The sequence below is a fragment of the Crocodylus porosus genome, unplaced genomic scaffold (assembly GCF_001723895.1).
Source record: "Crocodylus porosus isolate Cpor-Errol unplaced genomic scaffold, CroPor_comp1, whole genome shotgun sequence".
In the NCBI taxonomy this organism is placed as follows: domain Eukaryota; kingdom Metazoa; phylum Chordata; order Crocodylia; family Crocodylidae; genus Crocodylus; species Crocodylus porosus.
In genome coordinates, this window is record NW_017728948.1 from 48,694,795 (window position 1) to 48,708,476 (window position 13,682).

Below are 13,682 nucleotides of genomic sequence, written 5' to 3' on the forward strand. Positions count from 1 at the left end.
GTGGTGCAGGCTCCTACCCTGGGGGTTTTTAAGAGGAGGTTAGATGAACACTTTGGTGGGGTCGTTTGACCCCAGTACTCTTTCCTGCCATGGCAGGGGGTCTGACTAGATGATCTGTTCAGGTCCCTTCCAACCCTTGAAACTATGAAACTATATTAAATTTCTGACCTTTAGTTGCTAATAATTGGAGGTGTGGGATCCATGTGTGATTGAAATGGTCAGTTTCTAAATTTTTCTCTTAACAAATGATTTTTTTTCAGTGTGTATATTAATACATGTTGGAATTGTTAAATTTTAAATACGAGTAAAAAGCCATTATTAGATGAGAATGTTATATGAAGTGGTGGAAAAAAAGCAGTTACATGATGATATGTTTGGAGTAAGCCCTCAAGTATGGGAGCAGATAAATACTGAAATAATTTTTTTATAACCGGTTATTCGAATTTCCTTTTACACATCAAACCCTTTTAACAGAATATTTTCTTATCAATGTTGGAACAATCCTAATAGGATTTGGGGGAGCACACAACTGTTACTTGGTTATATTTAATAATATATTTTAGGTGCACATACTTCCTTCTGAACATTACATTGTTTAATGCAACTTGTCCCAGGGCCTGAAGTTAACAATATATGTTTACAGCCTTTACAGCTTGAACTGCAGTTTTAATTAAGATTTTTATCTGAGGATTTACCCATTGTCAGAATGAAGACAAAGGCTGCTAAACTGCAGTTTGACTTTGGATCAATACTTTGTTTTTCATTCTGTTCTTTTTATTCGATAATACCTACAGTAACAAAAGCCAAACAGAGGCCCAAAGATAATGTCAGAGGGAGATGGAAGAGCTATATCAGCAAGTTTTTTTGCTTGAGTGATTTTTAATCAGTGGAATATTATTTGTGAGGGGAATGCTAGAAGAGGAAACAATTTAATGTTTTAAAAATAATTCCCAGCTTTTGTGAAATAGAGCTGATATGCAAAAACAAAGTATACAATACATATTAAAAGACTGCAGCTGGCATATTATTGTGGAGTGGCTTAAATTGACTCCTAATATCATGTGGACTATATATAGTAGACCTATATTTTTGCATAGTGCTTGTTTGTTTGCTGTGCTCGGTCTTTGTCGTCTGGTCTCTTTTCTGTGTATATGTATATACATATATATAATGATAAATAATTATGCTTACTCCATTTATTATTTCTGTTTTTCATAATAGACCCAGTGCTCACACTAGCAATCCATTGAAGGCCTTAGTGTTTGACTCCACCTTTGACCACTACAGGGGTGTCATAGCTAGCATTGCACTCTTTGGTGGGGAGGTTCAGAAAGGAGATAAGATTGTGTTTGCTCATACAAGGAAGACTTACGAAGTTAATGAAGTGGGAATACTGACTCCAGATGAACAGCCAACTCATAAGTTGTAAGTAAGAAACCTTCAAGTAGAATATAATAATTTAAATAATTTAGTGTTTATGATGATAAGATTCAAAGTCCTGCATGTCCATGTCATCTGTCCAGTTTTAGCTCTGGATGGAAGTGGCTGGGTGATGGATTTTTGAAAGCACCCACTTCAAATCACTGAAGATTATTAGGCTAATGATGAGCTTTTTGAAAGACTCCACGCTGAGCTTTTGTCTAAGAGGTATTATATGATCTCAGTACAGGCAGTCCTCAGACTTACACCACAAGTGGTTCCTGAAAACAGCGTCTTAAGTCGAAATGGTTTAACTCAGAGCCGATTTTCCCATAGGAACAATGTTATAAATTGGGGATTGGTTTCTGAACCAAGGCCCAATACCCCATTTTCACCAAAAATAACTCAGAATTTTGTACTCTATCAATTATAGATGAGTAATATAGCTACATTAATGTATTTATATTGTAAATAACAACCATATTGATTTGGAAGGACTTATTTGAAGTGACTTTGCTGGACTTTTTGAAGGGTTCTTGGCTGGAGTCTTCTCAGGAGTCTTGGCTGTAGGTATTTCTGGAGCCTTGTCCGCTTTCTTGAAGCGTTCAAAGAAGTTTGGACAGATATTCTCCGGAGAGATGGGAGACACAGCAAACTTGTTCGTTGGCATGGCATTGCATCAGATCAAGCATTGTAAAGTCAAAACTGACGTCATAAAGTTGAAACAGGATGTCAATTTATAAACGTTATAAGTGTGAAACATTGTAACTTGAAATGTTGTAAGTTGAGGACTGCCTGTATTTTGAATCCAGTTCTTAATGAGAAGTCATATCATGCAGCATTCCCCCAGCATATCAGTAGATGTACATCGATACATTGGTCTGATACTGGATCAGCACCAACATAAAGAAAATTGGCTGTATTGGAAATTGGTCTGATGTGGCCAATAAATGCCCATGCACGCATGTGGCTGCAGCACAGCATGCAGGCAGTGAGGAGCACAGTCTGGCAGCTTGGAGAGCTGTGTGCAGCTGGTAAGTCTGTTGTGCTGGAAGTGGAGGTGGGAGGGAAGGAGTGTGGGAGGCAGATCAACACCCCCCATGTTGAGGGAGGGAGTGGGGCAGGAGTAGGCAGGTGCTGCTCAGCTGGGGTGCGGCGGGGTACGGGATGGAGCTGCGGCTTGGTTGGGGGATGTGGGGTGGGGGGCGTGGCTCCTGCCACTGTGTGCACTCCGGGAGGGTGCGAAGGGGCATGTGCATGTCTGCATGTTGGGGCGGGGCGAGGCTGGGCCAGGACTGCCCTCGGGGTGGGCAACAGCAGTGCCGGGGGGCGTGGTGGCAAAATTTGGGGTGGCTGCAGCTGCTGCCCTCCCTTAGTGCCCAGCCCAGCCCTTTCTGGGAAGAGCCTGGTGCAGCCTTTGTCTTAGCCCACAGCTGCAGCCTGCCCTGCTCCATCCTGTGCAGATACAGGGGGCACATGCCCCCCATGTCCTCCCAAGGTACATGCAGTAGCAGGAGCCATGCCCCCCAGACAAGCTGTGGTTCTGTCCCACCTCTTCCCTCCCCTGGCTGGGCAGCGCTTGCCCCAATCCCACTCCTTCACTGCAGGGGCCTTGACCTGCCCCCCTCATGCCCCTTTCCTTCCCCCGCCCCTTCTACCGCAACAGACTTACCAGCTGCACACAGCTGTATTGAAAATCAGCTTGGTATCGGCTAATATGCCTCCTTAAAAATCGGTATCAGCCCCAAAAATCTCTATTGGTGCACCCCTACATATCGGGTGTATGCAACCCCCTACCTTTTCTGTTGGGCCCCATCTTTGCATTGTCAGCAGACAGACTAAGGACTGAATGAGTTTGGAGACTGAATAACCATTTCATCTGTAGATCTAGCCCTTCTCAGCCTGACTGAGGCACACTGATAAGTTATACCAGGATCTTATTGCATAGTTGCTGTTCATTCTGTACATGTTCTTAGGTGAAAGGACAGACTTGAGGTGGGAATTTCTAAAATGTTAACGTTTCATAGGAGTTTAAGACCCCATTGACTTTCAGTGTGATTTATTGTCCTAAATCACTTAGCCACCTTTGGGAAATTTTACCCCCTTTCTAAAAGAGCTGTCTACCTAATACCTTTAATGAGGAATACATTCATAAACATTTAGTTTGAAGTAAGTGAAGACTTCACTCTTTCCTTCAGAAGAACTTTATAATTGAATTTGATATAACTGCCATCAAGGCAGCTAACCTTTGAAACACAGTAACATTAATAAAGCTGTCAGAACAAAATGAAATAAACACTCTTCTAAGATCAGGAAGGCTGATTTATATGTAAAATGCGATGTGGTGCTATCCTTTGGGAGGAATTAAGAATGTCTGGAAATTTTGCTTTTTGAATCTCAGTCTGTTTGGATGAAAGAATGAGATGAGACTAAAGGGTGTTTGGTCCAAGGGATGTTACAAACTTTTTTTTACTGTATTGGCATCTAATTGAACTGGAGACAGGAAAGGAAATGGATGTTTTAGGAAATCCATAGTAAAGGCTCTCTCTACCCTTCAAAGAGGAAAATCTTTTCTTAAAAGACAGTTAGAGCTAAATGAAGAGTCTGTACCATTTTAATTGTTGTTCAGTTGTTCTTACCAAATTGTGCATTAGTGTTTTTTCGTTTCCAATGTTATTTTCCAATTCCTTTCTATCTAAAGTTTCTGTGGGCATGTCTCATTTGGGCACGTTTGTCTTTCATGCTGAACAGGTAATCTCAGTTGCCCTGCCTGATAGGCATGTCTTTCTGCTTCATTTTCTGGTTTACCAATAGGACCTACCTTAGGTATGAGTTGTAGTCAGGCTCTTATTACAATTCTACCTATTGAGATGGAAAGCTCTTAATCTTTTTTTAATGGTCTTCACCTATAGCTGTTATCAGGAACCAGTTCCTTTCTGGAACAGCGTCAGGAAAATTCTGTAGACAGAATAGAAACAAAAATAGACAGTTTCTGATACATCTGCAGCCAAGTGCTGGTTTGGCATTTCTCAGAGGTTCTCATGGAAGCTGGAGAAGACCAACATGACTGCATCTTTCACTGTGCAGTTGAATTTTTAATTATACACCTTGTACTCCCATGCTAGCAACAGGGTAGGGTGGTGATCCATCCCCGTCAACCAACCAGGTTGTTCACAGGGACTGCAGAGAGGTATTTCTGCTCGTCAGAGACAGGTTCTGCTAGTATCTCAAACTGACTGTGTGGTGTCTGACATCTCTTCTTGCTTCCCTATTTTAGATGTTAAAAGAGTGTTCTTGTCATTGTCTTTGCATAGGAAATTGGATATAGCTGGAAATCCAAAAAAAACTAACAGGATCATTTAATTTCTAAGTGTAACTGAAATTTAACTGCCAAGTCACAAGACTCATTCCTGAAGCATCTGTTGCGGTAAACAAACAACTGTGCAGCAATATCAGACTGATTTGGGAGTTATGGAGAGAACGTGCTTGGATCTCAGAGGGAATAACTGCCAGGGGAGAAAAAATGTAATATTATTAAGGCACAGTAAAAATTTCCACATAATACCAATTTTATTTAGGTATGCTGGACAGGTGGGCTATTTGATTGCTGGGATGAAAGAAGTCGCAGAAGCCCAAATAGGAGACACGCTGTATTCGCATAAAGAGCCGGTGGAGCCCTTGCCTGGTTTTAAATCAGCGAAACCAATGGTCTTTGCAGGTGAGCAGCACACTGATTCAAAAACTGGAAAGTTTTGTATTTCCTGCAAAAGTAAAAGAGTTACTCGGGCAGTGAAGAATAAAACAACAATAAGTTACAGGTTTTGAAGAATACTGCAGTAGCCAAGTGCTGCTCTAGAACAGCATTCAGTATGGCCTTGAATAGTTTTAAGAGTAACAAGGATTAGTGGTTGCTTTAAAATTAATTTGAGACTGACATTATTTTTACTTGAAGATGATTATCTTTGTTCACTCGGGGCTTTCAATATATAGATCTTGAAGAATTGCGTCACCCATTTGGACTTTTTTCAACTGATAAGCTTATGTCTACTATCTATTATGAAGCATTTTCTCTGGGAAAGGACTTTTATCTGCTACCATCACTCACTTCACAGTATCTTTAAAGGCAAAAGGGACTAAAACTAGTTCTTTACTTTCAAAGATTAAAATTGTATTTAAATACATTTTAAGCATACAAGGCCACTGATATGTTAGGCCAGGGGTTTTCAACCTTTTTTATAAATGTACCCCCAGCAGCCCCCTTTTTAATAAATGTATCCTGGGGGGAGGGGTGGCACACAGCCAGACATTGGTGGGGAGGGGGAGTGGCGAGCAGTCCAGATGTGGAACGGGGGGAGGGCCGGTGGGGGTAGAGCAGTGGCAGCACGATGTCTGTGCAGCCCTGCTCTTGCCCCACCCCAGCCCTGCTCCTGTGAGGTGGTGGCGGTCTGTCCCCGTGTATCCCCAGTTGACAACCTGTGTTAGGCATTTATCTGTTGCTGTAGTAGTTTGGGAGGCAACATTTCTGTCTACAGAGGATGGGGAAAGATGATTTCTAGGCCCCTTCTACATATTACATTTATATCATTAGCTTTGGCTAGGCTGCTGGGTACAGGCTTTAAAGTCCACAGCTGGAAAAGCCCTTGACTTCCCTGTACCTAGCAGCCCAGCTAGAACTGCCAGGTGTGGGGCTTAAAAGTCCCCTGAAGGGGAAATTGCTAATCTGCCAGAACTGCTGTGCCTTGGTTTTTGACAATTAGCTGACTGCCTGTCTGGACAGTGTCAAGTGACCTGGACCTATCAAAGTCTAGGCCAGGGCTAATCAACTGATTGTCAACTCTGGCCCTGGGACCTTACTGAAGCCCGTTCGCATCACCACTGGTTCCTGGGCCAGAACTGACAATCAGCTGATTGACCCCAGTCCAACTTCCAAGGCCCAGGATTATGATCTAAGCTCCCCTTGTATTGGCAACTAGTAATGGCACAATTGGGATCTTATCTATAGTTCCAACAGCTGTGATTCCTGCCATGCATTTGTGGCATGGCAGGAGGTGTGACTGTTGGGCGTGAATGGGGCACCTTTCCATGGCGGCGTGGAGCTCCCAGTGGTGATTCATGCCTCGCCGTCTGGTCCCACTGTGCCCTGCTGTGCTGGGTCTTGCCTACTGGCCTGTGGAGGCTCTGGGGGGGGAGGGCAGTAGGGTAGGGAGTCCAAGCCCGCAGTGGGCACCCTGCATTTGTGCCCTCCCTCCTCCCCCCCCAAATAAGCTTTGCTCCAGCTGTGCCGCTGGTGGGGAGAGGGAGCTGGGCTAAGCCTTCCACTCTGCCTCAGCAGCCACTGCCTCCTATGGGTGGAAGCCGGGGCTCGGGCGCTATTGTGGGGGGCAAGGGGGTCCGGACCCAGGTCCCTGGCCTTATAGCCCTGGCAGCTGGGGGCCCCCTCTGGCATACTTGGGGGGTGGGAATGGAAGGGCTGGGAGGTTGTGATTTGGGAGTGAGGGTCCTGGACCTGCATCCAAGTGGGTGAAGGGAGCAGGAGGAGCTCTGATTTTTTTCCATGGTAAAAAACCCCAAGATCAAATACCAAAATTTATAGGTACTTAGAATTTATTTTATTGTAGTGATTGAGGCACTGGTAGGCTTCCAGATTGGTTCAAAATTGTAAAAAAAATAAAACATTGCGTGTATGCACACATGCATGCGACACAGCGCTGGACGCTTTTTGCATGGTTTGGTATAAATGGCAAAATGTGTGTCATTGCTGAGAAAATGGCGGCAGTGCACTTTTGAATGAAAACACATTGAAGACGCTTTGAAACTAAAGCACACTGCTGCTGTTTTCTTAGTGCCGATGTGCATTTTGCAGGAGAGGGCCAGGCTGTCTACGTGTGTGCTGTGCATTCCACAAAGTGGGGAGCCAGGTTGCCTGTACTATCTGCTGCAGGTGTGACATGCATAACTGGGAACAGCATGGGGGTGCTATATGTGCACTAGGGGGAAGCAAGTTGACCATACTGCATGGAGGGATGCCCATGTGGTGTGTGTGACTGGGAAGCTGGGCTGTGTGTGCTGCTGGGGGTGGTGCCCCCTGGGTATATAGTCTGTGTGTGGGCCCCCCATTGGGCAACCCTGAAATACACATATACAGAGTTCAGATTTAATAGGTGTTCAGGGCAAGTGATTGCTGTATTAAATTCTCCTTTCAAATATTTTCTGTAATGTTCTTATATGGAAAATATATAGCAAATATTTATGACTTGATTGAATTTGGTCCTTACATAGTTGCATGGAAGTGAAGAGAGAGAGGTCATGAACAGTCCACAGTGACTTCTACTATTTATCACTGTGTTCTGGAAAATGTGAACCATGACCTAGTATGGCCATCAGTTTGGGACCAGCACATGGGGGAAAGATGTTACACTTTGTCAAGTGGTGGAATAGTGTGTGCTGCCTACAAATAGGGAACTCCAGGAGACATTCAGTCCCCATGATGGAGGTTACTGATGCAGAGTAATCCATGCCACCTCCAGCAGATAGCTGCATCATAAGGACCCAGTAGAGCCTGTAACACCAACTGAACAGGCTGTTGCTTTTTGGCAATTGTATTTATTTTTCCTGAATTTCATTTCTGGTGATTCAAAACTGCATGTTTCTTTGTTTGTGCACGGGACCCTTTTTTTGGAAGGGGCATCTTGCAGAAGGGCAGTGATTCTGTTTGTCTGTGTATTTTTCATGAACTTTCAGATTATCAGTAGTTTTTATTTAATCTGGTTTGAATTTTAACTTTTTTTCAGTCAGACTTGTTTTAGGGTTTCAGTCAGATAGACAATTAAAGTGTGTTTATATGCCAGCAAATTAAAGATCTTCTTGATCCACTCCTCTCAATACCTCTTAACTTCTCATCCTGTACAGACATTTAAAGGAGGCACTTTCTGGTTTGATTTAAGCATGTGTAGAACAGAAAAAGATCATTAAATAGGAAAGCTGGGGAATAAAGGAAAACTGGGTACACTGGAACAACTTTTTGGAGTGAGATTTGAAGGTTATGGAAAGCATATAAAACTACTTCTCCAGGAAAAAAAAGAGTATTATAACCAGCAATGGGATAAATTGAGGTTGGCAATTATTGCTAAAGATAGTAAAGCCTTCTGGCTACATGTATCAAAGGGAACAGCTAATTTTAATTATAACATTGAAAATATTATTACCTCAGACAGTTGGGTAGAATATTTTTTCAATCAGTTTACTTTTTCTGTGGAACAAATAAGTAGTAATAAACCCCTCACTGACACAATTAAGTATTGGATAACAAAGGATCAAGTAGCATATTTCCTCAAAGTACAACAGAAGAATAAAGCCCAGGTCCAGATAGAATACCAGTGGAAGTTTACATTGATAATATCAAACGGCAGACTTGGATCCTGGAAAAATGTCATAACTCTATAATTGAGTTGGGCCAAATCCCAGATTCCTGAAAAGGGAGTATTATTGTACCTATTTTCAAGAAAGGCTTAAAAGATAAGCCAGAACCTTATCACCGTATAAGTTTGATAGATGTTTCAGTTAAAATTTTTGGGTGTTATTTGTTACACCATCTTATAGTATGGTGTAGCAAGATGGGGCTCCCTGCCTAGCCACATTGCTAGGTTCCCCACTTGCCTTTGGGCACTCCCCCGACCTGACTCACCTGCAATGCCTTGTTATTAATTAACAATCTTAATTGGGTGGGAGGCTACCCATTTATTGCCCCGATGCCAGGGGGCACTATCTGCAGCTCCGTATCTCCCCTACACTGCAGCCCATGCCTCACAGATGGCATCTGGATGTTACAGTGCTCCTGGCGTACCACCGGAGCAAGCTTAGGCTGCGCCGTCAGACACACACATTAATACCGCCCACCTCTCACTCGGGCCTCACGCACTCCACCCTCTCTCACAGGGTCTCTTTCATGCGTCAACAACTTATGCCGCGTTGCTCCCTCTTAGACCGGGCCCCCTTTGGTCATAGGCTTAGCTAGTCCATTCCTTGGGTGGCAGACGTACCATCTGTTGGGCCTCTACCGCGACCCCCGGGGTAGTAGCCAGCCAATTACCGACTGGGTCTAAGCTTGCTGTAGCCCCTTCTGCAGGCAGCTCTATATACATAAACCTACTGGGCACTCAGCCCTCTGATTTTCCTTCCCTCCCACTAGGGCTCTTCATCTCCGCCCCTGTCTGGGGCCACCTCTCACCAGAGCGTTTTTATCCCCTTCACTCGGCACTCCACACTGCCCCCTTCACTTGGGGCTTCACTTCCCGGTGGGCTCAGGTGGCCATAGCCGTGCCTGGTCCCACTCTCCCTTCTCAGGATCTCTCAGGGTCTGCACCCCACACAGGGCTCAGGTGGCCTCAGCCGTGCCTGGCCCCCCCAACTACTTCTGCTGTTACTTAACCCACCCAAAGGTGAGGGTTAGGGTTAAGGTGCCCCTACCCGCCTTTCACTGAGGTGATAACTGTCCTGACATTTCCTGGGGGCTCCTGTGCCACTGAGAGCCCCACCAGGCCACCCACTCCTGGCAGGGTGCAGTTTTAGGTCATGCCCAGGACCCTCCAATCCATCCCCTAAAGTTCCTGCCCTTACTTCCAGGATGCGCATTTTCATCCCCCAGAACTATTAGCAACCCCAATCCCTATTTTAATGTATATGGATGACACTGTTATACTGTCAAAAACTCCTATTGGATTACAGAGAGCAATTACAACTTTTGAGCATCTTTGCGGATAAAGTAACTTAAAGATAAATTATGATAAATCCAAAATAATGTATTGGGGAAGTCGTTTGATGAAGTGTCCATGGAATATGGGGGGAAACCAAACTTGAAGTTGTCAAAACCTATAGGTATTTGGGTGTGTTATTCACAGCTTCTTCCTCATGGAAACATCATATTCAGTCAGTTAAAAGTGAGGCAGCCCAATGAGGCCGTGGCTATAAAGAAGTGTTATGAAACCACAGCAGGATGATCAGTCCAAGCTCCTATATCAGCATATAAAGCCAAAGTTAACTCTCAGATCTTACATGGTGCTGAAGTATGGGGTTATGTCACTAGTAATGATGTAGACATGCCTCAGAAGTTTCTTAGCGCTCTTCTGGCTCTTCCTCCCTCAACTCCTGCATCTTTTTTGAGATTAGAGATGGGAATGGATTCTGTTTTAACTAATATTATTATCAGAATGGCTGGATTTTGGTTTAAAATCCTGCCCCTTTTTACCATCTTGTCTCCTTAAATTATGCCACATAGAAGATATTAATAATTCCCCTCCTTTTCAATCACCCTGGTTAGCTTTTCTTTCCCGTACTTTTGCATTTTCTAGATGAGATACTATCTTAAAGATAATGAAAGATTTTTCTCCCTAGGAAAGGTTCAGATTTTCCAGAGGATGCGAGATATTGCCAGGCAGAATGATTTTGCAGTGTTTGGGGCTACTTGTAATTGTCCCTTTTATATACACTTTGGAAGTTGGATTGGGGGGAGAAAGGTATTTACAGTTGGATCTCAATAATAAATGGCGACCCTCTTTGACTAGATTAAGGACCACAGCTGTTCTGGCTGGACATAGATTTTCCATACCAAGGGCTAAACGATGTTGCCCAGTCTGTGTAGAAGTTTTGAAAGATACTATCCATTATATTTTAGAATGCTCTTTATATAGTGACATAAGGGGAACCTATTTTTTACCATTCTTGCAGAAATTGATACATTTTTTCAAACAGAGAGAAATTAATCTGGCTTTTACAGCAAACACCAAATTTAGTAAACCGCCTTGTAATTTTTGCTTATAAGGCTAAGGCGATTAGAGTTAAATATCCTTTATTACTGATATGAGTGATACATTTTAAAATTAGATTTGGTTTTATTGTGTCAGTTGTGGATCTGTGTACAACAATATTGTAGGTTCATATCTTGATTTACTACATTTATATTAATAATGTGTTTATGTTGGTGGAATTGATTTTTAGTATAATATTTGTAGTTTGGTTACTTCGTTTGAATTTATTTATATTATGGTCGTATGTGTGTGATATCATTTTCGGGAGCATGGCATTTAGCCAGAATCCATAATAAATTCTGTTCTTTTGAAATATTTCCACATAAAACATTTCTCTTAAGGTGAATTGGATTTTAAATCCATTTTCCTATTTGCTGTGTTATATAGGAGTTACGACTAAAAGATATGTTTCAGCCTGTTGAGATATAGTTAAATGGTTAAATGAATAAAGTGAGGTTTGCGAGGGCCTTTTTGTGAACTGTGTGACTTTGTTTTGACAGGAATGTATCCAGTAGCCCAATCAGAATATAATAACCTAAAAAGTGCTGTAGAAAAACTGACATTAAATGATTCCAGTGTAACTATTCATCGTGATAATAGTGTTGCCTTAGGAGCTGGATGGAGGTGAGGATTACTTTGTTACATGCATTTTAACTTTAGGAACTATTTTATAAAAGAGCATTAAAAAGTGTAAATGATTGATAAAAATGGCATTAGTCTGTTATTTCTGGGAACTTTCAGTTTGGTTCTATGATTTAAAATTTAAAGTGTTTGATATATTCCTACTCTACATTTGTGCGCAACACGTTTGTCCAGCTTAGCAATCCTTGTTCAATATGACTTTTCTTGAACAATGGAGGTTTCACTTTATCTGGGTTGTCTTTATTGCACTTAAGGGTACTGAATCAGTTAGTTAGTCCCTAACACTACCTTCATAATAAGTAATACGGTACACACATTTAGTAATATTTTTTTTCAGGTTGGGGTTCCTTGGTCTCCTACATATGGAAGTTTTTAACCAGCGCTTAGAGCAAGAATATAATGCATCTGTCATTTTGACTGCACCGACTGTTCCATATAAAGCTGTTCTTTCCTCAGCGAAACTGATAAAGGTACCATAATAGTTATTTATTGGAGCTTGAAATGAACCGTTTTTAAGAAACAGTCGAATCCCTAGTGGTTAGACTTTTTCCACTTTCCATTTAAGGCCACTTTCCTCCCAAGAAACTTGAGTGATTCTCAATGAGGGGTTGCCCGGAGATTCTTTGAGGGGCAATGCAGAAGGTATAGAGAGGGAAACAGCTGTCCTTGCCTGTTTGCTTCTCCACCCCCCAATGCCTAGGCCCTCTGCAAGGAGGGTAAACACTGCAATACATACTTTCATTATTGAAATGGGGCACGGTTTAATTTACAAAAGTTGTGGGGGGGGGAGGGTGCTCTGAGTGGTTCTGAACCACTGTTCTCATGTCTCCAGTGCTTGCAGAACTGAGAACAAGAGGAGTGCTTTCTCCTGGATCCCTGTAAATACGCAGATTTGGCTAAATTACTCGCTGAAAATGTTGTCATTTCCATGTGATAAATAGGGGACTACCTAACTTAAGGTGGCCAGCTGATTTCACTGGGAGAGTGTGGGGCTGGCCACCATTTTTGTGGGGTGATCATGCTGGGGCCTCCCCCATGCCTCTGGCTGAGGGGATCTGATGGCCGTGCCCCTCATCACTGATTGGTTTTAAGGGCTGTCCTTCATACAGCCCTGCCTCTTGCCCAGTCATGCCTGATTGGTGGAGAGGGGCAGAGCCACATGACAGGCAACCCTCTCAGCCAGTCCAGTGGTGAGGGGCAGGCAGGGGCAGTAGTCATGTTGGCCTCCCCTTTGTGCCAGCAGCCCCCTCCCCGCTTCTAACCACCCCCCTTGGCAGGTTGCTATGCGTCTGGGTCGCAACAGCATGAGAACTGTAGGCTTCCTCTGGAAATCAAGCATTTTATTTTAATTAAGTTTTTTGTGTGTGGGGATTTTGCAGGCCTTGCCTGGTTTTTTTTGTTTTTTGCAGGTAATACTGGATTTCACATTTGCAAAATCACTGTTTTGGTAGGTCCCTAACAATAACATAATGATTACTGTAATTCTGTATTGGGGATGGCAAGTATCTGCTGACAAATACATCTTTCATCCCTCCTGGTCCCCTTTTTCTGTATCCCTTTTTCTATGATGTATTGTTATTAAACCTTTAAATAAAGGTGACTAATTGCTTAGCTTTTCATTTGGAAGAAGTTAGGGTTCCTATATAGACAAGATGTCTGATACAAACCCACAAAAACAAGGAACCATAACATTAAGTCACCAAACAGTATATTCCATTTTCAAATACATTTTGCTTATATCACTGTTACTGTACATGGCAAGCACATGCTACAACCTTAGTTCTGTTATAGTGGATGCCAGTCATTCATCACCATTTT

General features: G+C 42.8%; 1 protein-coding gene across 2 annotated transcripts in view; it reads left to right on the forward strand.

Annotated features, from left to right (window-relative positions):
- GUF1 (GUF1 homolog, GTPase) overlaps positions 1–13,682 on the forward strand; it is a 41,205-nt gene that overhangs the window by 12,764 nt on the left and 14,759 nt on the right. For both annotated transcript variants that reach the window (XM_019552877.1, XM_019552878.1), the window contains 4 exons: positions 1,222–1,425; positions 4,998–5,137; positions 11,723–11,846; positions 12,202–12,334. In XM_019552877.1, coding sequence (XP_019408422.1) covers positions 1,222–1,425; positions 4,998–5,137; positions 11,723–11,846; positions 12,202–12,334 — 601 coding nt within the window. The remainder of the gene's footprint in view (positions 1–1,221; positions 1,426–4,997; positions 5,138–11,722; positions 11,847–12,201; positions 12,335–13,682) is intronic.